At 38.9% G+C, this 26379-nt stretch overlaps 1 protein-coding gene across 1 annotated transcript in view; it reads right to left on the reverse strand.

The window, feature by feature from the left end:
* Positions 1–26379, reverse strand: part of LOC130930719 (delta-like protein 4) — a 40377-nt gene that overhangs the window by 2853 nt on the left and 11145 nt on the right. The window contains exons 4-10 of the mRNA XM_057858767.1: positions 23534–23797; positions 21161–21221; positions 15355–15485; positions 13581–13750; positions 13099–13318; positions 8729–9461; positions 4781–4889 (exon numbers count right to left, since the gene is read on the reverse strand). Coding sequence (XP_057714750.1) covers positions 4781–4889; positions 8729–9461; positions 13099–13318; positions 13581–13750; positions 15355–15485; positions 21161–21221; positions 23534–23797 — 1688 coding nt within the window. The remainder of the gene's footprint in view (positions 1–4780; positions 4890–8728; positions 9462–13098; positions 13319–13580; positions 13751–15354; positions 15486–21160; positions 21222–23533; positions 23798–26379) is intronic.

Consider the following 26379-nt stretch of genomic DNA (forward strand, 5'->3'; position numbering starts at 1 on the left):
TGACTTGAGGTAAGAAAGTTCATTCATTCATTTTCCATGCGTTTTGCAATGGAATTGATTTTTTTTATTTTACATGTATAATTTTGATGACATTTGGTGTTGAGTGATATAAAATAAACCAGGACCCAAAACTGGATGAAAATGAATATCGAACAAGCCTACATGAAGTTACTGATTTATTTGATATTATTTTAGAACCACTTCTAGTTTACTACACAAACTGTTATTAGGGCCATTTTGATGTAATAAGCTATAAAAATGGTTTGACTAGCTTCCAAGATATATAAGGTGATGTACATGATAATTAATGTAGCCTACATATTAAAAATAGGTAATTATTGCATTTTTAATTTCTATACATTCAATTCAAAATGTTTTAATTCACTCAATACTTCCAACACACCCCCCCAAAAAAATAATCAGGATTTCAACTCAAAAGCTATTAAGTAACTAATATTTTTTGTTTTATTTTGTTGTTTTTAAGGTGAGGAAAATTGTGACTGAGTCCGACATCTCAAATGCTGAAGCAGATGGTGGAAGTGCTCAAACCAATGCTTTTGGCATCAAAGGTCATATACGAAGAAAAGACCCACCAATTTTATCATTGCCCCACTCCAAGCTCAACTGCTGACTGACACCTACAGCACTGTTATTTATTTATTTTTTTAAAGATTTAAAACTTTAAAGAAATTAAGGGTGCCATTCATCATGATCTCTCCAAGAGATATCGGTAGTTGTGGTTTGTTTCCTCTATATGTGCAGGTACACAATTTTCAGTAGATTCATATTTTACAGCTATGTTGCACAGAAAAGGTGTCACTGTTTAACAAATGACTTATACAGTACTTTTTCTATTTTGAAATATCTTTTTTTTCTCCGTTTCAACAGTTGTATTGTAGAATATCATGTATCAAATTTCTGACCAATAGATTGATAATTGCTGTATTGTGATATCGTGAGAATCGTTATCGTATCGTGAGGTGCCCTGAGGTTCCCACCCCTAGTTAACTGCATGATTTAATAATGTAAACAGCTTGATGAGACAACTGTAATTGAACAAAATTGGTTGATTGATAAATCGCCTATCAACCCAAAACAGTTACGTTGTCCCTCAATAGACCCTACCCACGTGACGTCACAACTCCTTCCTCCTGACTGGTGCCGCCCAATTGTCCGTCAACACATCATGTTTCCCTGTTACATTCCTCCTATTTACGACGTGTTTTTCTGCTCGTTAACATTAATAATCAAAATGGTGAAGGCGTGTGTGGCGGTCGGTTGCAATAACAGCGAAGATAGACGGAGAAGACGGAGAGACTTGAAGTTCTACCGGATTCCGAGAGACCCGGAGAGAAGTGAGAGAGATGGGCTGCTGCAATTCGACGAGAAAACTGGGCTCCAAACGATTACGAGTAGTCATTTTATATCTGGTAAGATGCATTTAATATATATTTAGAGGGTTTTGGGCTGACAACCACAATTAAGATCATTGCTAGGCTAATCGCCGACAACATACACGTATGTATGTAGTGAGAGTGCTATCGCTAAACCATATAAACATTAAAAGCCCTAACTCCATTGACAAACGACATGAAATACATTAGACTTGACAGTGGATGTTAGCAATAACAAAAGATTTTGAATTGAAAATTTCGTAACTCACCTTTCCAAGCACAAGATAGATTCCTGCCGAATTTTAGTGGACGAGGACCTGTTTTACCCAACCAGCAACGAAGTATTTATAAGCCTCCAAGCTCTTAAAGTTTTTCAAACTTTCGTGAGAATAGGCTGATTTTGTGTGGACAGGATAGTTGTACAGTTCAGGGTAGCTAGCAGATGTCAGGCAAATACGGCGGAGACAGCGGGTCGAAAAACATCGATTTAGGCATCAAATATGGATCTGGCGAATGGATAAACTGAAGCTTTTCCACATAACGCCTTTTATGCAACGCATCAAGTGAGTTTACGGCATCCGAAAGCACCGGGTCTTCCATGAAATGCATTATAAATTGCTCGATCAATTGAGACCATTGATAATACAGACACAAAATGACGGACAAGTGGGCGGAACCATACAGCAAGCACGTGATTTTGTGACGTCGATGGGTAGGGTCTATAGTGAGACTTGTCTGAGTCTAAATTAACGTTGCACCGATACCGATACCAGTATCGGCGGGGGGGCCGATACGGCACTAAAATGGTTTGATTGATTGATTGATTGATTGATTGATTGATTTTTATTTCGAGCAATAACAACAAAAAACAACAAGTATGAAAAAAAATAAAATACAATAAAATAAAAATTAAACAGTCATGATGAATGTAACAAAAATTATAACAATACCTACACGTGTAGCTCGAAAAGGAGTGGGAAGAAGCCGAGCTTTTTGAGTCCCACCCCTATTTCACTCCAAAAATTCCATAGGAATGCAGTCACTGGTGGTATCGGTATCGACGAGTACCAACAAATAGGGCGCCGATACCATTTACTGAACGCAGTCTTCTTTCTCCTAACACTCACTACACTCTGTGTTGTGTGATGACACTAGGGTTGCAATGGTTCAGTTAGCCCACAGTTCGGTTTGAACCTCGGTTTTGGGATCACGGTTTCAGTTTGGTTTCGGTTTGCATTTTGCATTTTTTTAAAAATTTTTTTAACTGCCTTTATTTTACTTTAAAAAAACATGAAATAAACACTTAAAATGTAAACATTTTCCACTGTTAAAATGCCTCTTAGCTCTTTGGCTAGTGTAATGACTGACTACTGAAATACACACACAGTAGCAGGGCCAGCCCAGGCCAGTTGGGGGCCCTAAGCAAAATAATGCCCATATTTTTGGCGCACCATTTCGTCACAGTGTACTGTGAAACCCATACATGCAATCCAACCCATACGTCCATATTTTGTATATTAATCAGATTTTGTTGCACTGCATACTTCAGACCTCTCACCCCAAATGATTGTCAGTACTTACAGTAGATAGCGCCAAACCTTTTTCTAAAAGAGGAGAAGAAGTTAAGGAAGAACTTTTATTTTTTAAGCTTGAAATTAAGTATCAAAACTCACAAAAGTCAAATAAAGCAAACTGTAGTAAACAAAATAGAATATGAATTAAACAATTGCCAGATTGGGGGCCCCCTAGTGGTCAGGGGCCCTAAGCAGCTGCATAGTCTGCGTATACGCTGGCCCTGCACAGAAGTAAAAAAGTTACTTGGCAAAGTAACTGGTGATACCTTTCATGTTTTGTTTTTTTTTTCATTAAAAAAAACCAAACAAACAAACCCCAAAACATAGTAACCTTTGCTATGTTTGGAGGTCATTTAATGTTGTGAATCAACCGTTAAAGTTGATAAAATTGCTCCCGTTTTTGCATTAGTTCCCTTCTGTCTACTTTCGACATGTGAAAATGTTAAAACTGTTTCATCCTTTAAAGATAGACTCAAGTCAAGATTTTGCCGATTTAGGAGTATTTTAGATAAAAAGTTGCTTAGGTTCGCTCGTACTACAACAGAGCCTTTCTGAGACGTTTACTGCTCTAAAATGGCGGCTGTTTACTAACTCTACCGAGTCTGTCATTTTGCATGTAGTTCTATATGCATGAGATATCTAAGCGTAGATTGTATGCTGTCGGCTAAGTCAGGTAATATTGGAGCCACCTAGCCTAGCATCGTGTTTGCTACAGTGTCTCAACAAACACTCTTCCCTCTCAAAACATCACTGCTCTAGAGGAGATCTGCATGGAGGAATGGGCCAAAAATACTAGCAACAGTGTGTGAAAAGCTTGTGAAGAGAAAACGTTTGGCCTCTGTTATTGCCAACAAAGGGTACATAACAAACTATTGAGATGAAGTTTTGGTATAGACCGAATGCTTATTTTCCTCTATGATTTTCAAATAAATTCTTTAAAAATCAAAACAATGTGATTTTCTTTTTTTTTTCTTCCACATTCTGTCTCTCATGGTTGAGGTTTACCCATGTTGAGAATTACAGGCCTCTCTAATATTTTCAAGTGGGAGAACTTGCACAATTAGTGGTTGACTAAATACTTATTTGCCCCACTGTAGCAGCTGAGCCAATCCGTTTCCATTCTATCATATTGTTCAAACGAACTAAAAAAAGAAAAAAATGGATCAGGACTTGCAAGAAACACTGGAGACAGAATGTCGGATGAGACTCCGGCGTGGAAAGTTGAAATCGCGTAAATCAGGTACATCGTAACCTGGGGACTAATTGTAGTCTTGAAACTTGGTAGCTATGCAGCACGGGCCATTCTACATCAATCGTCAGAGCACCAGTTTTGATTAATTAATTGCTGACTGATTGGTGCCTGTGTTACCTGTAGGTTACAAGTTAGCCAGTAGAGGGCCTGCATTGACAGAATTCAGCCTGTAGTGTGCTGTAGCAGACTTGTCCTTGTTGTGTTCGGACATCCATTGCTTATAGACACAAAGTCGCATACTGTAGATCCCAATTGTAAACTTTGGGTGGTGTTGTTTTGAAAGTAGAAAGGTCTATTAGACATTCCTGAGTTGAGTAAGGCAGGGAAATTGGAGTAATTTCCTGTATTTGGCCATTTTTGGATATTTGGCGGGGTTTCGTCTTTGTAAAAATTCAGTTGAAGCCTCAAAAGCCTCTCGTTCGCTTCTCTATAGTCATTTCTGTAGGGACTATCCACTAGAAATTTTTACTACTACTCAATAGCCTTTTGTGTAAAAGGGTGACATATCTTCACTAAGCATGGAAAGTACCGATGACTTGACATTAAAATGGGGAACATACCTCAGTAGCAAGAATGCATTCCTGTTTTTCTTCTGCTATCACAAAGACAGCCTGGTACAAGGACTCTCTGGAAGAACATATTGTTGATATTTTGCATTCTGGCCTTTCACTGCGAAGACACAGACATGATGGTTAGTGGTCATGTTGAAATACCTTGACTCACAAGCATAATTTGTTCAGTGAAAAAGCAAATGTAGGAATTCAATTGGGTGTCACATCTCCGTGCTCCCCTTCCCCCAGTAAAATGGATTAATTTCCATTAATCTCTTACAGCCCCTCCCCCCCAAATGATTTACATTTAAATTTGAGGGTTTTTGTGTTTTCAATGGAAAAAAATATCAAGGAAATGAATGTAAAGATCTAGCTTTATGAAATGTTCATTAGACGTCTGCCTTTAATTTTTTAATTTTAGGGGCTTTTGACTGATCTTTCAAGACCCATCATGTTTTTTTTAATTTCTTTTATTAGGGATACAACAAATCAACCAAATGATACAAGAGAAAAAAAGTTTGGTTCCAAAGAGTTGTTTTAGAGACATCTAACGGCTGAGGTGGTTAGTGACGCATTACATCTACTCCGTTATATTTACTTGAGTAACTTTTTGAGAAAAATGTACTTCTAAGAGTAGTTTTACTAAGCTATGCTTTTTACTTTTACTTGAGTCGGATTTCTGAATAAAAAAACGCTACTCTTACCCCGCTACTTTGGGCTACACAAGAATCGTTACATTTTCCTCTTTTTTTCTACATACTAGATTTATTATTTTTCGTTGCCAGCGATGCCAAGAGTAGGTCCACCAAGGTTACCAATGAGACGTCGCTACAATAATCGAATGACTCCATTATAACTAAAGATGCACCGATACCGATACTAGTATCGGCAGGGGGCGCCGATCCGGCCAAAATGGTGGTATCAGTATCAGCGAGTACCAACAAAGACGGCGCCGATACCATTTACCGGTCCATTATTATAACATTTGACCGCAGCCTTTTTTTTTTTCTCCTGGCGCTCACTACACTTTGTCTCTGTGTTGTGTGATGACACGTGAACACCAAACAGCTATCGCTATTGGCCTGCTCCAGACCAATGAGAATGGGCCAATAGCCACTTCTGACCAATGACATGGCCGACATGGCGGCATGGCGGCGGTCGGGAAATATTTCAAAATAGAAATCCCGTCAATTAAAATCAATGGCTGCATGCAAGATTTGCGGCCTGAAAGTTTCAAGATGTGGAGTTAAATCGGCCAGTTTCAATACCTCGAACCTGATAAAACAGTTGAAGACGAAACGCAAACGAACAGAACGAGTTTGAGCCTGCAGGAGCAGGACTGCTATCCAGAGGAAGCAGGGCGCTGGACCGGAGCAACTATCTCTGGTCAGTTCACTTCGTCTACTTTACTTTTACTGTCTTTTAATGAAAGAAATGCCACAATAATTTGGGAAGTGTTTCCAAAGTAGGGTTGCCACCTTTCAGAAATAGAAATAAGGGACCCACCCCCTCCCGAAAAAACGAGGCTGATAGAGAGACGGGATGCTGTGGTCAATTATTATTACTTATTAGAGGTGTGCAAAATTTCCGATTCTTAGATTATTCGCGATTCGGCCGTGGAAGATTCAAGAATGATTCACAAACATCCAAATTACGATTATTGAAATATTCCAAGTAAAGCGGAAGTACACAACACTCAGCGCGCTGCGCGGTCTTCGGGACGGAACGGAGCGAGAGTAGCTAAACATCATGCTTCCCATTACCCGGCCCCTCGGGTAATGCCAATGCTCAACTCACGGCTCTAGCTCAACTCATGCAACGAGATAAAAAAAAAACAGTAACATACCTGACTGCTGCCGAAAAGCTGCTACAAGTACATCCATATAATGTTACGGTGGATATCATTTATGTAGGACTAGATGCATTATAGATTTGGTAGTGTTAGCAGCACATCTACAAAAAGCTAGATGCTGGCGTTATAAATGGCCGCCATCTTAAAGCAGTACACTTCCCTGCAAGGCTGTTGTAGCGAACCTTCCAAGCAAACCTAATTAACTTTTTATCTAAAATACTCCTAAATTGGTAAAATATTGACTTGAATCTATCTTTAAAATAGTTTTAAAACTTTCACATGTCGAAAGTAGACAAAAGGGAAATTATGGAATAACGGGAGCAATTTTAACAAATTTAACGGTTGATTCACAACATTAAATTAATTGAATGTAGTTTAAAGCTGCTGATACAGAATGGGGACTGGAGTTTTTTATTTAATGTTATTTTTGTATATTTGTTTACTGCTATATGTTAACTTGATACTGAAATAGTAGTGTGGTTTAGCCTGAAAGTATTTTTGAACAATTTCGGAACTAATGTACAAGACATTGAAAAAAAAAAAAGAGAGAAAAAAAAAAGGAGGGGGGTGCAACAATAATCGTTTTATAATCGAATCGGAGCCTCTAAATCGTAATTGTAATCGAATCGTTAGGTGCCCAGAGATTCCCAGCTCTATTACTTATAATTGTGAGCGTCCGCAAATGCGGAAACAAGGTTGGACCTCGAAGCGGACAACAAGCGGGGGATAAGTACAAGGGTTTAATGATTGCAAACAAAAAAATAACACGCGATCGCGGGATGGTAGAAATAACAAAAGGAGTCCGTGACAGCAGGTCGACGGAGCTCAATACTAAAAACTCGAAGATTAACTAAGACGATAGGCAGCCAGCCAAAAAGCCAAAATAAAAACACTCAAATACCTGCACAGGGTAGAGGTTACAAACGAGTGCAGCACACTAACAGAAAAAACCCAATGCAGGGGCGTAACAAGCAAATGTAGCGAGACTATAGTGCGAGATTTCAAATGGCGATCAGCAGAGCAAATATCTCGGCAGCCTTCTCTGAGCTCACCCGTGCTTAAATGCTGCGTTGATAAGCCCGCATTGGATTCAGGTGCGACGTCAGGAACGCCCCCACTAACAGCCCAGCAACAATACACAATCTAACCAGCAGCAGAATGTGACAATAATTTCATGAAAGTCGCACTGTTTGGCCTTTGAGAGGTTTAAAAAAAGTTTACTCAGTTCATTCAGAGTTTATTATTATGAACTTATTTTTAATTTCTTACTGTTGGGCTAGTATTATACTTTGTACTTGCCAAAAATAAATCCTCAAGATGGCATTTACATGATTAACATTCTTTCTGTGAGAGGGATGCACAGATAGAAAGACTTGTAATTCTTAAAGGATAAATGTGACTTTGTATATTGTGACTAAATATTGCCATCTAGTGTATTTGTTGAGCTTTCAGTAAATAATACTGTAGCCATTTAACTGTTCTGCCCAAATGCATGACGGGAAGTGCAACCATGACTGCGCGTAGTGGCACCAATTGATATATCTTCTCTGCGTTGGGAAATAAAATAGGGTGTAAAGAAAAAGATCAACTATTACCTTTCTTCCCCACATTGCTTTCCCACGATATTTCTAATTGTTGAGAGTGGGATTTTCAGGCTTTAGCCAATTAAAATTAGGCTCCAAACACTGCCAAAATTCACTGTACTCATTTTACGCTGCCTTTTAGCTCTATATATAGGTAAATCGGCGCCATTATAGATTGAACGCGACAATGCGTGAGTGGGTCGTGCAGCGGATGCGTTAATTGCGTTAAATATTTTGTGATTAATTAAAAAAAAATTAATTACCGCCGTTAACGCGATAAATTTGATAGCCCTACTTTAAGCTAAAACTAAAGACTCTGGATGAGTGTAAGACATTTTGTCTGTAACGTTAAATACAATCAGAAAATGATTTAATTAGAAAATATATATTTATTAAAAAAAGGCATGTCCGATATTTTTTTGCCGATTCCGATACTTTGAAAATGACGTGATCGGACCTGATCAACTCATAGACAATTTTTTTTTTTTTTTATGCCTTTATCTTACGTATATGAGGACCTACCTGTACATTCTACTCAGATGCTTTTTGTCGTCTATCTTTTCACAGTTTTCATCTTTATCTAGGAGGCATTGTTCATCTTTGTACCCCGTGAAGGCTTTATAGTCCATGTGGAATTGGTTGATGTGTTTGTGGTTGGATTTCTCACTGGAGCAATCCACCTCCATGTCCATTTTTTTGTTGGTGTTCTTGAGCTCTAATGTGGATATAAGGTTGCCTTTCTGGAAATCACTTTTGGTGAGGTTGTTCATGGTCTCAGAGTTCTGCTGCTGGTTTCTCTGCTTCTTCAACTGCTTCATGACCAAAATGAACATGCAGGAGAGCACAAGAAACGCCACAAGGCCGACGCCCAAGGTGATGGCCACCCAGCTGAGCTTCTCGTTGGACTCCCAGCCCATATTGGGGTCGGTAGACAAAGGCACGTGGGCGGACTGGCACTGTGGACCGCTGTAATGGGAGGGGCAGAGGCAGGACGGCTGACCTTCGCTGCCGACAGTGCAGGTGCCACCGTTGAGGCAGATCCAGGAGGCGCAGCGATCTGTCAGCCTATCGCAGTGTCGTCCGGTATAGCCGGGGGGGCACATACAAGTGTAGTCGTTGATGCGGTCTACGCAGGTAGAGCCGTTAGCGCAGGGATTTCTGGCGCACTCGTTGATGTTGATCTCACAACGCAGGCCTGTGAAGCCGGCGCGGCAATTGCACACACGCAGGTTGCCGTGCACCATGCAATGGCCACCTAATGGACAAAGAAGATCATTAAACATATATCGTAGGCACTTATTTAGGAGTAAATATTCTTAGAGTGGTATGAAAAAGTATCTGAACCTTTTAGTAGTTCTCACATTTCTGCATAAAATCACCATCAAATGTGATCTGATCTTTGTCAAAATCACACAGATGAAAATACAGCCAAATACCCATTTATAGGCTTTCATATTTTAATGAGGATAGCATGAAAACAATGATAGAAGGGGGAAAAATAAGTATGTGAACCCTCTGCCGAAGGAGACTTAAAGAGCAATTGAAACCAATTTTTACCAAACAATTTAAGTCAGGTGTGTGCCCAATCACTGATGAGTGGTTTAAAGCTACCCTGCCAACTATAAAACACACACCTGGTAAGAATTTTCTTGATGAGAAGCATTGTCTGATGTGCATCATGGCTAGATCAAAAGAGTTGTTTGAAGACCTGCGATCGAGGATTGTTGATTTGTATAAAGCTGGGAAAGGAGACAAAACTATCTCTAAAAGTCTGGATGTTCATCAATCGACAGTCAGAGAAGTTGTCTACAAATGGAGAGAGTTTGGCACTGTTGCGTCTCTCCCAAGGACTGGCCGTCCACCAAGGATAACGCCAAGAGTTCAGCGCAGAATACTCAGAGAGGTAAAAAAGAACCCTTGCGTGTCTGCCAAAGACTTACAGAAATCACTGGCAAAGTCCAATATCTCTGTGCACACATCATACAGTGCCTTGCAAAAGTATTCGGCCCCCTTGGATCTTGCAACCTTTCGTCACATTTCAAGCTTCAAACATAAAGATATGAAATTTAATTTTTTTGTCAAGAATCAACAACAAGTGGGACACAATCGTGAAGTGGAACAACATTTATTGGATAATTTAAACTTTTTTAACAAATAAAAAACTGAAAAGTGGGGCGTGCAATATTATTCGGCCCCTTTACTTTCAGTGCAGCAAACTCACTCCAGAAGTTCAGTGAGGATCTCTGAATGATCCAATGTTGTCCTAAATGACCGATGATGATAAATAGAATCCACCTGTGTGTAATCAAGTCTCCGTATAAATGCACCTGCTCTGTGATAGTCTCAAGGTTCTGTTTAAAGTGCAGAGAGCATTATGAAAACCAAGGAACACACCAGGCAGGTCCGAGATACTGTTGTGGAGAAGTCTAAAGCCGGATTTGGATACAAAAAGATTTCCAAAGCTTTAAACATCTCAAGGAGCACTGTGCAAGCCATCATATTGAAATGGAAGGAGCATCAGACCACTGCAAATCTACCAAGACCCGGCTGTCCTTCCAAACTTTCTTCTCAAACAAGGAGAAAACTGATCAGAGATGCAGCCAAGAGGCCCATGATCACTCTGGATGAACTGCAGAGATCTCAGCTGAGGTGGGAGAGTCTTTCCATAGGACAACAATCAGTCGTACACTGCACAAATCTGGCCTTTATGAAAGAGTGGCAAGAAGAAAGCCATTTCTCAAAGATATCCATAAAAAGTCTCGTTTAAAGTTTGCCACAAGCCACCTGGGAGACACACCACACATGTGGAAGAAGGTGCTCTGGTCAGATGAAACCAAAATTGAACTTTTTGGCCACAATGCAAAACGATATGTTTGGCGTAAAAGCAACACAGGTCATCACCCTGAACACACCATCCCCACTGTCAAACATGGTGGTGGCAGCATCATGGTTTGGGCCCGCTTTTCTTCAGCAGGGACAGGGAAGATGGTTAGAATTGACGGGAAGATGGATGCAGCCAAATACAGGAACATTCTGGAAGAAAACCTGTTGGTATCTGCACAAGACCTGAGACTGGGACGGAGATTTATCTTCCAACAGGACAATGATCCAAAACATAAAGCCAAATCTACAATGGAATGGTTCAAAAATAAACGTATCCAGGTGTTAGAATGGCCAAGTCAAAGTCCAGACCTGAATCCAATCGAGAATCTGTGGAAAGAGCTGAAGACTGCTGTTCACAAACACTCTCCATCCCACCTCACTGAGCTCGAGCTGTTTTGCAAGGAAGAATGGGCAAGAATGTCAGTCTCTCGATGTGCAAAAAAGATAGAAACATACCCCAAGCGACTTGCAGCTGTAATTGGAGCAAAAGGTGGCGCTACAAAGTATTAACGCAAGGGGGCCGAATAATATTGCACGCCCCACTTTTCAGTTTTTTATGTGTTAAAAAAGTTTAAATTATCCAATAAATTTTGTTCCACTTCACGATTGTGTCCCACTTGTTGTTGATTCTTGACAAAAAAATTAAATTTTATATCTTTATGTTTGAAGCCTGAAATGTGGCGAAAGGTTGCAAGGTTCAAGGGGGCCGAATACTTTTGCAAGGCACTGTATGTAAAACTATGGCTAAGAATGGTGTTCATGGGAGGACTCCACAGAGGAAGCCACGGCTGTCTAAAAATAAAAAACATTGTTGCTCATTTAATGTTCGCAAAAAGACAATTCCACAGAAGTTTAGGAAAAAACGTTTTGTGGACTGGATGAAACCAAAGTTGATTTTTTTTGGGAGTAACACAAAACGTCATGTGTGGAGGAAAAATGGAACAGCTCACCAACATCAACACCTCATCCCCACCGTGAAGCATGGTGGAGGGAGCATCATGATTTGGGGCTGTTTTGCTGCCTCAGGGCCTGGACAACTTGCGATCATTAATGGAAGAATGAATTCAAAAGTTTATCAGGATGTTTTACAGAAAAACCTGAGGCCGTCAGTCAGACAGTTGAAGCTTAAAAGAGGATGGATGCTGCAACAAGACAATGATCCAAAACACAGAAGTAAATCAACTTCAAAAAGGTTTCAGAAGAACAAAATACACGTTCTGGAGTGGCCAAGTCAAAGTCCAGACTTGAACCCCGTTGAGATGCTGTGCCATGACCTAAAGACAGCGATTCATTTCAGACATCCCATGAGTCTGACTTAACTACAGCAGTTTTGTAGGGAAGAATGGGCCAATATTAGTCCTGATTGATGTGTCAGACTGATCTGCAGCTACAGGAAGCGTCTGGTTGAAGTTATTGCTGCCTAAAGGGGGGCCACAAAATATTAAAGGTGATGGTTCACTTACTCATTTTCCCCCCTTCTGTCATCATTTGCATACTATCCTCATTCAAATATCAAAACCTATGAATTATTGGGTGGTTTTAGTTAAAGCAGACACTGTTTTTTCATCTGTGTGATTTTGACAAAGATCAGATCACATTTGATGAATTTTATGCAGAAATGTGAGAAATTCCAAAAGGTTCAGATACTTTTTCATACCACTTAAAAATATTTAAACTGTTTGGTTTTTATTTATTTATTATTATTATTATTTTTTTTTTTTTACATTTTTTAAAATTTGAAATTCAATCATTATTATTACTTTTTAAACAGCTTAACTGAAAAAAAACAAAACAAATAATTGTCTTTATTTATTTAAAACGTTTATTCATTTTGATGATTTTGAAAAAAATGGGAATCTTAAAAAACGTTGTTTATTAATATTCATTCCTCCTCACGAGGGTCACAGGGCTGCTGGAGCCAATCCCAGCTAACTATGGGTACACATATACAAAACAATACAGAACATCAACATAATATAACAGACATGAATGCTATGGTGGTGCATTACCATTAGTGCATTGTAGGGAAGTGCATTTATCCAATTTCTTCTCACAGTTGAGTCCAGTGTAGCCCGCTGGACACTCGCACACGTAGCTATGACCGTTCGCCGTCTCTTTACACTTGCCGCCAAGTAAGCAGGGCGTATCCATGCACGTCAGCGTCCGTTGTTCACAGTGTGTCCCGGTAAAGCCTAGTGGACATTCACACCTATATCCATTCTCCGTCTCCTGAAGGCAAAGAACGATATCAAAAAGCTTAGCTTCAGATGTTTTCTTTTCATATCCTGTTCACAAACGCCCCCTTCCCCAAACAAGCCCCTTCTGTCCTTTACTTTGCATCCTATTTACAGTACATTGCAAACTGGGAACTGGGTCATCCAAGACTTGACAATCAATTGCATCCTCCTGGACTCGCAGATAGGCAAAGGCAACAACAAAAACAGGAAAGTCTGTGTTGTGGGAAAGTAGAGCGAGGGACTTCCGCACTCACTAAGCAGTTGGCTCCGTTGCGACAGGGCCGTCTGTCACACACCCTGACATCCGAGTCGCAGTTGACCCCCGTAAAGCCCGGCAAGCAGGCGCAGGTGTAGCTGCCTTGGCCCGTGTTCATGCACGTGGCCCCGTTGGCGCATGGCTTGTGGTGTGTGCAGTAGTTCAGATCTGGGGAAGGTGAGGGTTTATTATACGAAATATATATTCATCATGCTATTCTAGGGTCCGATCACGTCATTTTCAAAGTATCGGAATCGGCAAAAAAATGTCGGACATGCCTTTTTTTTAATACATATATATATTTTAATTAGTGATGCACGATGATACATTTTTCAACCGATATCGATAATCGATAATTTCCTACCCCTTCCACCCGATGACCGATAATGTCACGCCGATAATTCTATTCAAATATGTATGTGAAATTTTAAAGTATACAAAGATCAAATATTACTGAGCAAAAAAGTAATTTAGTGCTATTATTTTCCCACATCAAATGTGAACAAGTAGTAAATTCCAACATCTAAACAATGGCAATGACATTGTGTAATGGTAAGCTTTTGGCAACAATTACTTCGAGCGTAAACACCCGGGTTGCACAAAAATGCTTTTAAAAGTAAGCCATTCTTAACATATATCACATTACTACACTGCAAAAACACCTCCTTAAAACAAGCAGAATTGGACAAAACTGTTGATTGCGCACATTTGGAGGCTAAATCAAGTATATAATTATCGGATTGCATTATCGGTGGAATTTTGTTTTATCTGGATTATCTGTGTGACGTCATAATTGCCATTATCGGCCGATAATTATCGGTGACCGATATTATCGTGCATCTCTAATTTTAATTAAATCGTTACAGACATAATGTGTTATACTCTTCCAGAGTCTTTAGTTTAAGCTTAAGGTAGGGTTATCAAATTTTTCGCCTTAACGGTTAGAATTAATATTTTTTAAATTTATCACGTTACAATATTCAACGCAATCAACGCATGCGCTGCACGACCCACTCACGCATTGTCGCGTTCAATCTATAATGGCGCCGTTTTACCCATACAGTATATAGAGCTAATAGGCAGCGTAAAATGAGTAGAGTGAATTTTGGCAGCCTTTGAACCTTTTTTTAAATGGCTAAAGCCTTACAATCCCTCTCCCAACGATTACAATAATCGTGGGAACCAATGTGGGGAAGAAAGGTAGTAGTTGATCTTTTTCTTAACACCACATGTTATTTCCCAACGCAGAGAAGATATATCAATTGGTACCACGACGCACAGTCATGGTTGCACATCCCATCATGCATTTGGGCAGAAGTTAAATGGCTACAGTATTATTTACTGAAAGTTCAACAAATACACTCGATGACAATATTTAGTCACAATATACAAAGTCACATTTATCCTTTAAGAATTACAAGTCTTTCTATCCGTGGATCCCTCTCACAGAAAGAATGTTAATAATGTAAATGCTATCTTGAGGATTTATTGTCATAATAAACAAATACAGTACTTATGTACTGTATGTTGAATGTATATAGTCCTCCGAGTTTTATTCATTTTTTTCTTAATGCATTGCCAAAATGTATATGATCAGAAAAATTATCGGGAATGATTGGAATTGAATCGGGAGCAAAAAAAAAGCAATCGGATCGGGAAATATCAGGATCGGCAGATACTCAAATTAAAACGATCGGGATCGGATCGGGAGCCAAAAAACATGATCGGAACAACCCTAGTGATTTAGCTTCCTTGATGGAAAGACAGCCTACCTTGGTCGCAAAGTATTCCGCCCCAGCCTTCCTTGCAGGCACACTCCCACGGCTCCGTGCATGTACCGTGTTTACATGATGGATGCGGTTTACACACATCACAGAAGACACCCTGCCAGCCTTCTCTGCATCTAAAAAAAAGACACCACTATTATTATTGGACCAAAACTCACAACAGAGATTAAGAAGGGAAACATAACAGTACTATACTACTATCATTACTTACAGTATTACTTTTTCCCATTTGTAAATTTAATGCAAAATAAAAAATGTTGAACGAGATAGTACCTTTTCTCATCGGCACCGTCTAACTGTTTGCATTATCCTAACACACTCAACTAGAGATGTCCCGATCGATCTATCGGGTCCGATCACGTCATTTTCAAAGTATCGGAATCGGCAAAAAAATATCGGACATGCCCTTTTTTAATATATATATATATTTTGATTAAATCGTTTTCTAATTGTATTTAACGTTACAGACATAATATGTTACACTCATCCAGAGTCTTTAGTTTAGGCTTAAGGTAGGGTTATCAAATTTATCCCGTTAAAATCACGTTAAAATATTTAACGCAATTAACGCATGCGCTGCACGACCCACTCACGCATCGTCGCGTTCAATCTGTAATGGCGCCGTTTTACCTATATATAGAGCTAAAAGGCAGCGTAAAATGAGTAGAGTGAATTTTGGCAGCCTTTGGAGCCTTTTTTTTAATTGGCTAAAACCTTACAATCCCTCTCCATATGATTAGAAATATCGTGGGAAGCAATGTGGGGAAGAAAGGTAGTAATTGATCTTTTTCTTAACACCCTATGTTATTTCCCAACGCAGGGGAAGATATATCAATTGGTACCAGTACGCACAGTCATGGTTGCACTTCCCATCACGCATTTGGCCAGAACAGTTAAATGGCTACAGTATCATTTACGGAAAGCTCAACAAATACACTAGATCGCAATATTTAGTCACAATATACGAAGTCACATTTATCCTTTAAGAATTACAAGTCTTTCTATCCGTGGATCCCTCTCACAGACAGAATGTTAATAATGCAAATGCCATCTTGAGGATTTATCGTCATAATAAACAAATACAGTACTTATGTACTGTATGTTGAATGTATATATTCGTCCGAGTTTTATTCATTTTTTCTTAATGCATTGCCAAAATGTATATGATCGGGAAAAATTATCGGGAATGATTGGAATTGAATCGGGAGGGGAAAAAAAAGCAATTGGGTCGGGAAATATCGGGATCGGCAGATACTCAAACTAAAACGATCGAATCGGGAGCAAAAAACATGATCGGAACAACCCTACACTCAACTCATTCACTCCCAGCCATTTTCACCGGAGCAACCCCATTCGCTCCCAGCCGTTTTACTGGATTTTGACTGATTTTGCAAGGCCCACAGAAAATTCTGCTCTATTTCTATATAAACATGGAACACACCAAAAGAAAGATTAGACTTTCTTCTTTCAGCGTGAAAAAAAGTTAGTTCATATCTTTTTCCATTCTTTAGAAATCAGCATAAAAAAACAGCTTGGTTTGAGCAATTTTCCCATTTCTGATGAAAAAACAGAGAAACTGAGATTTTTGTAAAAGCATACATTTCAAACATAACTTTGACTTTAACATAGCTATTTTTTGCTTTTGTGACATCCCAAACATCTGAATAATGTTTTCCTTCTACAAAATAACATAAACAAATAGACAAATAGAGCTTTTGATAGCAAAGTAACAATTTATTTTCACATAACTAAACTATTGAACTGAGAGATGACGCTGTTATGGCCGCGGCTGTCTCAGCAGACGGGATAAACTTTTCCCTCATCACCGTCTGTCTCATCAAGATAGATTTTTTTTTTAATCTTTCTTTGACGATTGTGTCGTTTTCTTTCCAATACACTCCTCCAATGTCTTTTGCCTTTTGTTTTCCATCATTCGCCACATTTTTCTCATGCTTCCTTTTTCGCAAGGTCCCTCCAACTTCCTTTTCCTGACTATTTTTCTTCACTTCCTTTCTTGGTCTTAGATGAGTTCTTACCAAATGCGCTACTGCCCTCCAGTGACCAGTTCTATTGCTTTAAAATGGGTTTTGAGCATTGTGCATTGTAGCGAAGTTGCATCAGAACCTAGAGATGCCTCTTGTAAAAAAAAAAAAAAAAAAAAAATGTAAAAGACGTATAAATACGTTTTTGGGACACTGACCCAATTAAAAATAGAACGTATTCATACATTTTTGGGAGCAAATGAGTTAATATACTCAATCTGGGAATAGTATCGTTTCTCGTATTTACTGTTTGACTGTTTGTATTAACACACCCAATATAAAATAAATAGCACGTATACCATAGTTTAAGGAAAACAAGCAGAATATAGGGCATAAAAGATACATGACGCCTTCCTATCACTGAAGCCCAATGTGTGCGTCATGCAACTGACTGAGCAGGATTGACGCTGACAAGCCCACGTCTGCACGACCAACTCTCGCAATCAGTTCTCCCGGACAGTCAAGAAGAACTGGCGGGACGCCCTGTCCCAACACAAGGAACACTGGAGAATGCCCGATATCCAACTGATAACACAACTGACAAGACTCCAAGAGCCCCTTTTGACGCTGAGGTGGCAAAATCCACAACCCTCGTTGCCCTGACAACAGTAACTCCCGAATCCTCCTGTCCAATCCACAAACAGACAATAATCTTAAACAACGCCCAGAAACAGTTTTCTTCCTGCCCATGGCCCACGCAGCGAGAGCCTTCGAAAGACTGAATGTTTAACTAATCGTGGTTTTTCTCAGGAACCTTTTGTTGATGTGTGATAGGGTGAACTTGCCTCCCCGCCATTTTGATCGCTGTCAACCTGAATAAATTGTCAACATGTTTTCAGTGTGCCTTCTTTAAACTTTTCAAAATGGAGTCAGTACAAAGGGTTAAGACTAGGGCTGTCAAAATTATCGCGTTAACGGGCGGTGATTAATTCTTTAAATTAATCATGTTAAACTATTTAACGCACTTAACCCATGCGCAGAACGACCCACCCACGCATTGCCGTGAACAGACTCCAATGGTGCAGTTTTATGGCTATTGAGAGCTAAAAGGCAGAGACAAACGAGTGGAGTGGACACTGGCATTCATTGGAGCCGCACTACTTATTGGTATAAGTGTAAAAGAATTATTATGCAGACAAAGAAAAAGGGGTTACATAAGCTTTACCATCTCTTCCACAACAAATAAATCTATTGTGGCGAGCGGAGTGGGGAAGAATGAGAGGAGAAGATCCCTGTATTGAACACAACGCAGAGAAGATATACCATTTGCAGCCACCACTGACAGTCATGGTTGCCCAACTTAACATCATGCATTTGGGCAGTTAAGAATAGTTAAGTTGTTACAGTATCATTTAGTGAAAGTACAACAAAAATAATATTCCTATCTCTAAAAAAAATAATGTTCACAAAAAGAAAAGCGCTCAATGCAAAGAGAAGTGGCATTCCCAATCAAAATAGCTGTGTAAAATAATACTAAGACTTTGGTCACTCAATTCAAACTTTTCGTTTAGCTCAACAAATACATTAGATGGCAATATTTTGTCACAATATACAAACTATCAAAATTACTATAAATTGTACTCACATTTATCTTTTAAGAATTACAAGTCTTTCTATCCTTGGATCTCGTTCACAGAAAGAATGTTTATAATGTTAATGCCATTTTGTGGATTTATTGTTATAATAAACAAATACAGTACTTATGTACAGTATGCTGAATGTATACATCCGTTTTATCTTTGCATTCCAACAATAATTAACAGAAAAATATGGCATATTTTAGAGATGGTTTGAATTGCGATTAATTACAATTAATTAATTTTTAAGCTGTGATTAACTCGATTAAAATTTTTTATCGTTTGGCAGCCCTAGTTAAGACTAAGGTGAACGTGCGGAGTTTGGCCTTCTGGCCAGATTGTTGGAGTCTTGCCGGCCCGGGTCGTTGGAGCTGCGCCAGTGCGGGTCCGGCGGTTCGGCTGGCGTGATTCCGGCAGTCTGGCTAGAAGGCCAGATTCCTTCAATCCTCACCAAGCTGCTTTCCAATTGTCCCATGTGATGTTGCAAAATCACAAGGGGTGCAAATACTTCTCACTGCATCTTATGTGGGAGTGTATGTTCACTGGTAATGGTTTACAGTTAACTTTGTGTAATTCAACAATGAAAATGGTGGAATTATATTTTTATAACAAATAAGTTACCAAACTCGCCAGCTGGCGAGTGCTTCCTGACTTTAACTGTTACCTTAGTCCAGTACTTCTCAAATAGTGAGACGTGCCCCCCAAGGGGGGCGCAGAGCGATGCCAGGGGTGGCGCGTGTGACCTCGGGGAACATGCTTTTTTTTTTTTTGCCGTACTAGAATAAAGTGTACTTACACATCCACTCAGTGGGTGGCAGTGGCGCTCTCATTTTCAAAGTGCGCGCAGTATTTTTGAAGTAAGCAAGAGCACACGGAAGAGACTCACGAAGAGCTGGAGAGCTGTGCGCCGTTTTCAAAAGCCGGTTTCCGGCCGGACTCACGCAGCGACCCACTGTCTTCTCCGGTTCTCACGTGTCTGCCCAAGAAGGGCCATTTTCGGCTTGGGATCGTCACGACGACCGCCCTCACCTACGGTTCTCCCTCGGCTGCCGAGAATGCGCTTTTTTCGGGCCGTTTGCCTTTTGGCTTTGACATTTAATACAGTGGTAGATGAGGAAAGACCACTGTTTACTATATCTAAAAATGATTATAGCGGACAGCCGGAAGCCAAATCAATTAAGACGCCACTTAAAGACTTTAGACCCCAATCTCATTGATAAGCGCTTGGTTGTTTTTCAGCGAAAACGTGCCGAATATTGCCAACAATCGTCCCGCTTTGTCAGTGTTGTATCAGTAAACCAGTGAGCACTGTTAGCATGCTCAGTGCAAAATAACCCCACGCCATTGCAAACTGGAGGTGATACTGTGAGCAGCGAAAATAAAAACTGTCCTTCTGTCCAAAGACACTCTTTGTTTTTCTCTTCTATTCAGTTTTGTTTTTTCGGTCCAATTTTTTGGCATATTGTCCGCGTGAGTTCATGTTTCTAATCAATTTGAATTTGTTATTATTTACTGATTCTATTTTTCAATATCAAATGGTCAAACATTTATCTTGAGTGTATTTTTACAGTTTGGATGTGATTTTTTTTTTTTTTTTTTTTAATTAATTCAGGCAAATTGATGCGTGTCAAGTGTTTTCTGTTACAAACAAAACAATGTTAATGAAGTTATACTTTATAAGTTGATCTCTTATTTTCTCTAATAGAGAAAAAAGGATACAATGTGAGGCAGAGGAGTACTTATAATAGTAATATTATAGACAAATGATACTATTTACAGTGGCGGCAGAGTTTGGGGGGGGCACGAAACATTTACGTCTTCCTTGGGGGGGCGTAACAGAAAATAACTGAGAAGCGCTGCATTAGTCGATCCCTACTAAAAAGGGCACGTTGTCTATTTTTTCCACGTACACTGTGAATTAAAGAATGTTAGAACAATAAAAACACAAATTTGATATTTTCTTCCTCGAGCTGATTTTTAGCTGTAGCGGATAGAACAAACTTTTCACAAATACTGTGGTTTAAAAAAAGCCTTTTTGTTTTTCCTGTTGTACCGAATCCATACCGAAGTATGTACCGACCTGTGTGACATAGTGACAATACATATATAGTGACATAGACAAGTGACATAGACGAACATTAAAAGTACACTGATCTTTTAGTAAATACTTACTTGCATTCTCCAGGTATTGTACAGTTTCCATTATTTTCATTGCAGCCTTCAAGACAGATCGCTGTGAAGAAAAAAAAAAAATAGAAGGACGTGAGAGGTTAATGTATAGGACCTTAATCAAAGTTGCTTCCTGGTTTTTGAATTTAAAGGCACAATTTGTTCTGCAAGTGACATTGATTTTGCATGCTGTTAAATGACCGGTTGCTTTAGTGCAGAGCAGATGCTTGTTCTTAAAGAGGCAAAAAAAAAAAAAAAACATGACAGCTGCCCCATTGTTGTCGGTGGGCAGTTCCAGCTCCGTTTGCAGCTGCCGCCTTGTACAGCCGCAACAATAGAAGGCGCAATTTAGTGGCGCGTGGCGGCCTATAATGCAGCGATTAACCCGGCAAGTGCCGCTCACAGCATCTCACTGGATTAAACGGTGAGAGAAAGTGCGCCAATTCTTCACATTGTCACCTTAACAGCCACTGGCTTCACAGATACAACAAATGTTCAGGTGCTTTTTGTGGCATTTTTTATGTCAGTGTTTAAGAAGAAAATAGAACAAAGGTAATTTTTTATAAGACATCATACTTTGTGGTTCAAATATAAAAAAAGAAAATAAAACCAGAGCCAAACTGACTTATTATTATCAATAATATTATTATTTTACTTGGAACAAAATTGAATTACGCAATGTAAATCCACTCGCAATAGTAAATATTAAAGTTTTCACTTATTTTCACCATATAATTTCTTTAACAGCTCATTTGTCATGTAAATATTCAATGTTAAGATATGGACACCTGCAGCTTATAGTCAGGTACGGCATTTATGTTAGGGCTGCAGCTATCGATTATTTTAGTAGTCGATTAATCGATGTACTAGTTAGTTTGAATAATCGAGTAATCGGATAAGCAACATAAAAAAATTAAAATACCTGAGCTGAGCCTCGAACAGTGTAAAAGAAAATGAATGAATGAGGATCTAAGTACAACAAAAGAATAGTTGGCTAACTTAAATTGCAAAAGTTCACTAGCTTAAATGCTATAAAATGCTGAGGTGTTTTTTTTTTTTTTTTTTTTTTTTTTTTTTTTACAATACCCTTAACAAATGATTCAAACACATTTTCCCACAAAAAAAACACCTAAAAATTAGGGCTATCAAAATTATCGCGTTAATGGGCGGTAATTAATTTTTTAAATTAATCACGTTAAAATATTTGACGCAATTAACGCACATGCCCCGCGCAGACAGATTTAAATGACAGTACAGTGAAATGCCAATTTGTTAATTGTGTTTTATGGAGTTTTGCCGCCCTCTGCTGGTGCTTGGGTGTGACTGATTTTATAGGTTTCAGCACCCATGAGCATTGTGTAAGCAATTATTGACATCAACAATAGCGGGCTACTAGTTTATTTTTTGATTGAAAATTTTACAAATTTAATTGAAACGAAAACATTAAGAGGGGTTTTAATATAAAATTTCTATACCTTGTACTAACATTTATCTTTTAAGAACTACAAGTCTTTCTATCCATGGATCGCTTTAACAGACTGTTAATAATGTTAATGCCATCTTGTTGATTTATTGTTATAATAAACAAATACAGTCCTTATGTACCATATGTTGAATGTATATATCTGTCTTGTGTCTTATCTTTCCATTCCAACAATAATTTACAGAAAAATATGGCATATTTTATAGATGGTTTGAATGGCGATTAAATGCGATTAATTACGATTAATTAATTTTTAAGCTGTAATTAACTCAATTAAAAATTTTAATCGTTTGACAGCCCTACTAAAAATACCTAACTAAATTATAAATAATAATAATAATAATTATAAATAAACTAAATTACGAATGCATTAAAAAACATTAGGTCAAAGAAAAACTTTGCTTATGTTTGTCTCAACAGGGAGCAGCTGGATTCAGCCATGTGAAATGAGCTATGTCATATTCACTGTCACCATTAAAGGGCAGTGTATCCACCCAAATCAATAAAACTAAAGGCAAACACTTTCAAAACAAACCATGATTACGCCACTTTGATTAATCGAATACCCGAAGCAGCAAAATTTAATTCGAATCTTATTTCTAATCGAATTGCTCGAGTTAACCAATTAATCGATGCAGCATTCATTTTTGTAGATTAATTTAAAAATATCGTGAAATTTGGACATTGCGGCTAATAATCAGGTGCGCTTTATAGTCCAAACTATTTGTCAAACTTTAGTGAAAATACAGCTTCATTTATACTGGGGACAAAAATGGCACCCATGAAAATAAAATAACCCCACTACTTTACAAAGCCTAGAAAGCAAACTACTAACTTGTGCCCTTAAATGACAAAAAAAAAAGTGCCCATATGGTGTCTTTACTCGTGCTTACGTTCTTGGCAGTATTGTCCCTTCCATCCTGGCAGACACGCTATTTGCCCGTCAGGCTTGCAGGTGTAGTGGCCAAAAACGTCGTCTCTGGCAGCGCATATTTTGGAACAAGTGTCCCCGTAGTAATTGTCATTGCAGATGAAGCGGTATGAGTACCTTAGCTCCGTCTGCGTCCCGCTCTGCACTTCCTGGGACCACTCATTCCCTATTCCCACCTGTCTTTGGATGGCAAAAGAGCCAATCAACAATTCAGGGTTGGTGGTATCTGGAGGAAAGAATACAGGCGTTGAGGAATACAGGTAGTTCCATTCCTACGCTGTTGACGTCACCCGAATTTCCGCGTAAGTCTGAATGAACCCTTGAGGTATCCCTAAATACCCCCTAAATCTCAAAATAACTATCCAAAAACATGCTTTATATGTCATTGTACTGTCCTCGCCAAGACATTGGAGCTAAGTACTAGCTAGACAGCTAACGAGGCTGTAATCTTTCCCATCTCTCGCTCTCTCACTTGGCTGCGCGACTTTTTCATGGGAGCAAATGTCCTCTTCTTCGTGAGTGCGCAAATACCATACGTGGAGATTAAGGGCCCCCTGGTGGCCAAAAATGTCATTGCATGTAACTTACTTTCTTATACATATGAATTACTTTGTCAGTAAAATGTTGTCTATAAACTTTGTAGGGCAATAAACCAAACAACAAAAATGAATAAAATGAATTTTTTTTTTTTTTTAGAATAGGTCAAAATTATTTTTCAAACACATCATGTGACTAGCACCTTTAAAGACTGCCATTTGCTTTGCTTAGCCAAAACCACCTAAGGACAGATTCTGGCTGGAATATTCAGTCAAAAAGGATGCGGCGTCTACATCTCTACCAGGTAAGACAGAAAAACATGCACACTCAGATGCACTTCCAGACACACACAGCGGTATGTACGAGCATGTGCTAAGCTACTATCCGAGCATATATCTTGTAAGTTAATCTCCACTTATGGCAAATAGGTTCTTCTTCGTGTGTACATGCGCTCTTACTCGCGTGAGGAAGTACTACCTGTTTTACCCCCAAATAATAGCATGCATCACAAAACAAAAGTCAACATTAAAATCAAATACACATTTTTGCCAAAGGACAGAACAGTTATACATACAGTTTTTAATTTTCGTCTTAGTTTTCATCTTTTGAACTATAATCCTTATTCGTCTTAGTCATATTTTTGTCATTTCAAAATGTGTTGGTATTCGACTTGTTTTTGTTGATGAAAACTCAGACTAATTTAAACTAGTTTTAGTCGACGTTAACTCAACAAAAGTTTCACTCTAAAAATAAGTTAGAAAAGGTTTCCAATGAACAATGACAGACGAGCACATATTGTAGCATCTACAAATCCATCACGTTTTATCATCGAGTTATACCCGCTTGGACGCCATGAACTGTAAAAATGTTGTCCAAGAGTTTAGGGGGACGCTCGCCGTTAGCAATAACCTAATGTTAACGTGAACGTGAATGCTATGCTAACGCTACGAGTTACATTTAGCACTCAGCACAGACCTTACTGGGCAAAAGCAACATTGCATATTCTCTGTTGCCGAGATAAGAAGACAAATCTTACCGTGTGTGTCTCAAAACAAGCAATGGGAGACTGGAGAGGACACTAGACTAGTGGGTGAGTTGGGGCGTCACAGCACGACACATGAGTTACACAACCAGGCAGGCTAACCACATATAAAATGTCACACAATGTGAACATGCGATGAAAACTATGGCGCATTTTCGGCTCGTTCTCATCTCGCCAGACGAAAACTGGCATTATTGTCGTTAAGTTTTAGTCTCCCAAGATACATTTTATAGCTCGTTATCGTCTCGTCATCGTCATGAAAAAATTGTTTGTCGACGAAATGTTTTTGTTTTTGTTATTGTCATCGTTGACGAAAACAACACTGCGCCACGGCTTCCCGTCGGAGCCTGGGTCAGGCAGAGCGTTGAGGGAACTTTCACTACACTAAACTCAAACACACGCTGCATTCTAACTCTGGATTTAGGTGGAAACAGGACAAAGGTTTTAGCACATGCAAGCAGGCATGAGGGTCTCAAGAATGATTTGGTGGAGGATTCTAGGTAATTATTATCTAAAATCTCTTTGAAACTTTGTGGAAAAAATGAAATTAATGGAAAAAATAGCTTTAGCTTGAAATATTTACAGTATGTATCATGAATGATAACTGCCCGTTTTTTGTTTGTTTGTTTTTTTCTTTTAACCAAGGATCTAGACTGTTTATGTTTATATTTATAGAAATTCCGGGATTTACGCATTATTGACATGAATTTTCAACTTAAAAAGCTCTTTATTTTGTGATGACCGCCATATTGGATTTTCTATCCATACACAATAGAGTAACTTTAAATTCAAATAATCAGGTAATTTTCCAGTTTTTGGGCAAAAAACTATTAATTTGGACATTTCTGCGTCCATACCAAAAAAAAAAAAAAAATCTGCTTTAACATTTGAATCTAAAAACGATGAGGATCCAGATAGCTGGCAAGATATGCTGAGGCAATAGTGACATCGGAATTCAACCTACAGTGCCTTGCAAAAGTATTCGGCCCCCTTGAACCTTGCAACCTTTCGCCACATTTCAGGCTTCAAACATAAAGATATAAAATTTTAATTTTTTGTCAAGAATCAACAACAAGTGGGACACAATCGTGAAGTGGAACAACATTTATTGGATAATTTCAACTTTTTTAACAAATAAAAAACTGAAAAGTGGGGCGTGCAATATTATTCGGCCCCCTTGCGTTAATACTTTGTAGCGCCACCTTTTGCTCCAATTACAGCTGTAAGTC

The sequence above is a fragment of the Corythoichthys intestinalis genome, chromosome 15 (genome assembly GCF_030265065.1).
Source record: "Corythoichthys intestinalis isolate RoL2023-P3 chromosome 15, ASM3026506v1, whole genome shotgun sequence".
Classification (NCBI taxonomy): domain Eukaryota; kingdom Metazoa; phylum Chordata; class Actinopteri; order Syngnathiformes; family Syngnathidae; genus Corythoichthys; species Corythoichthys intestinalis.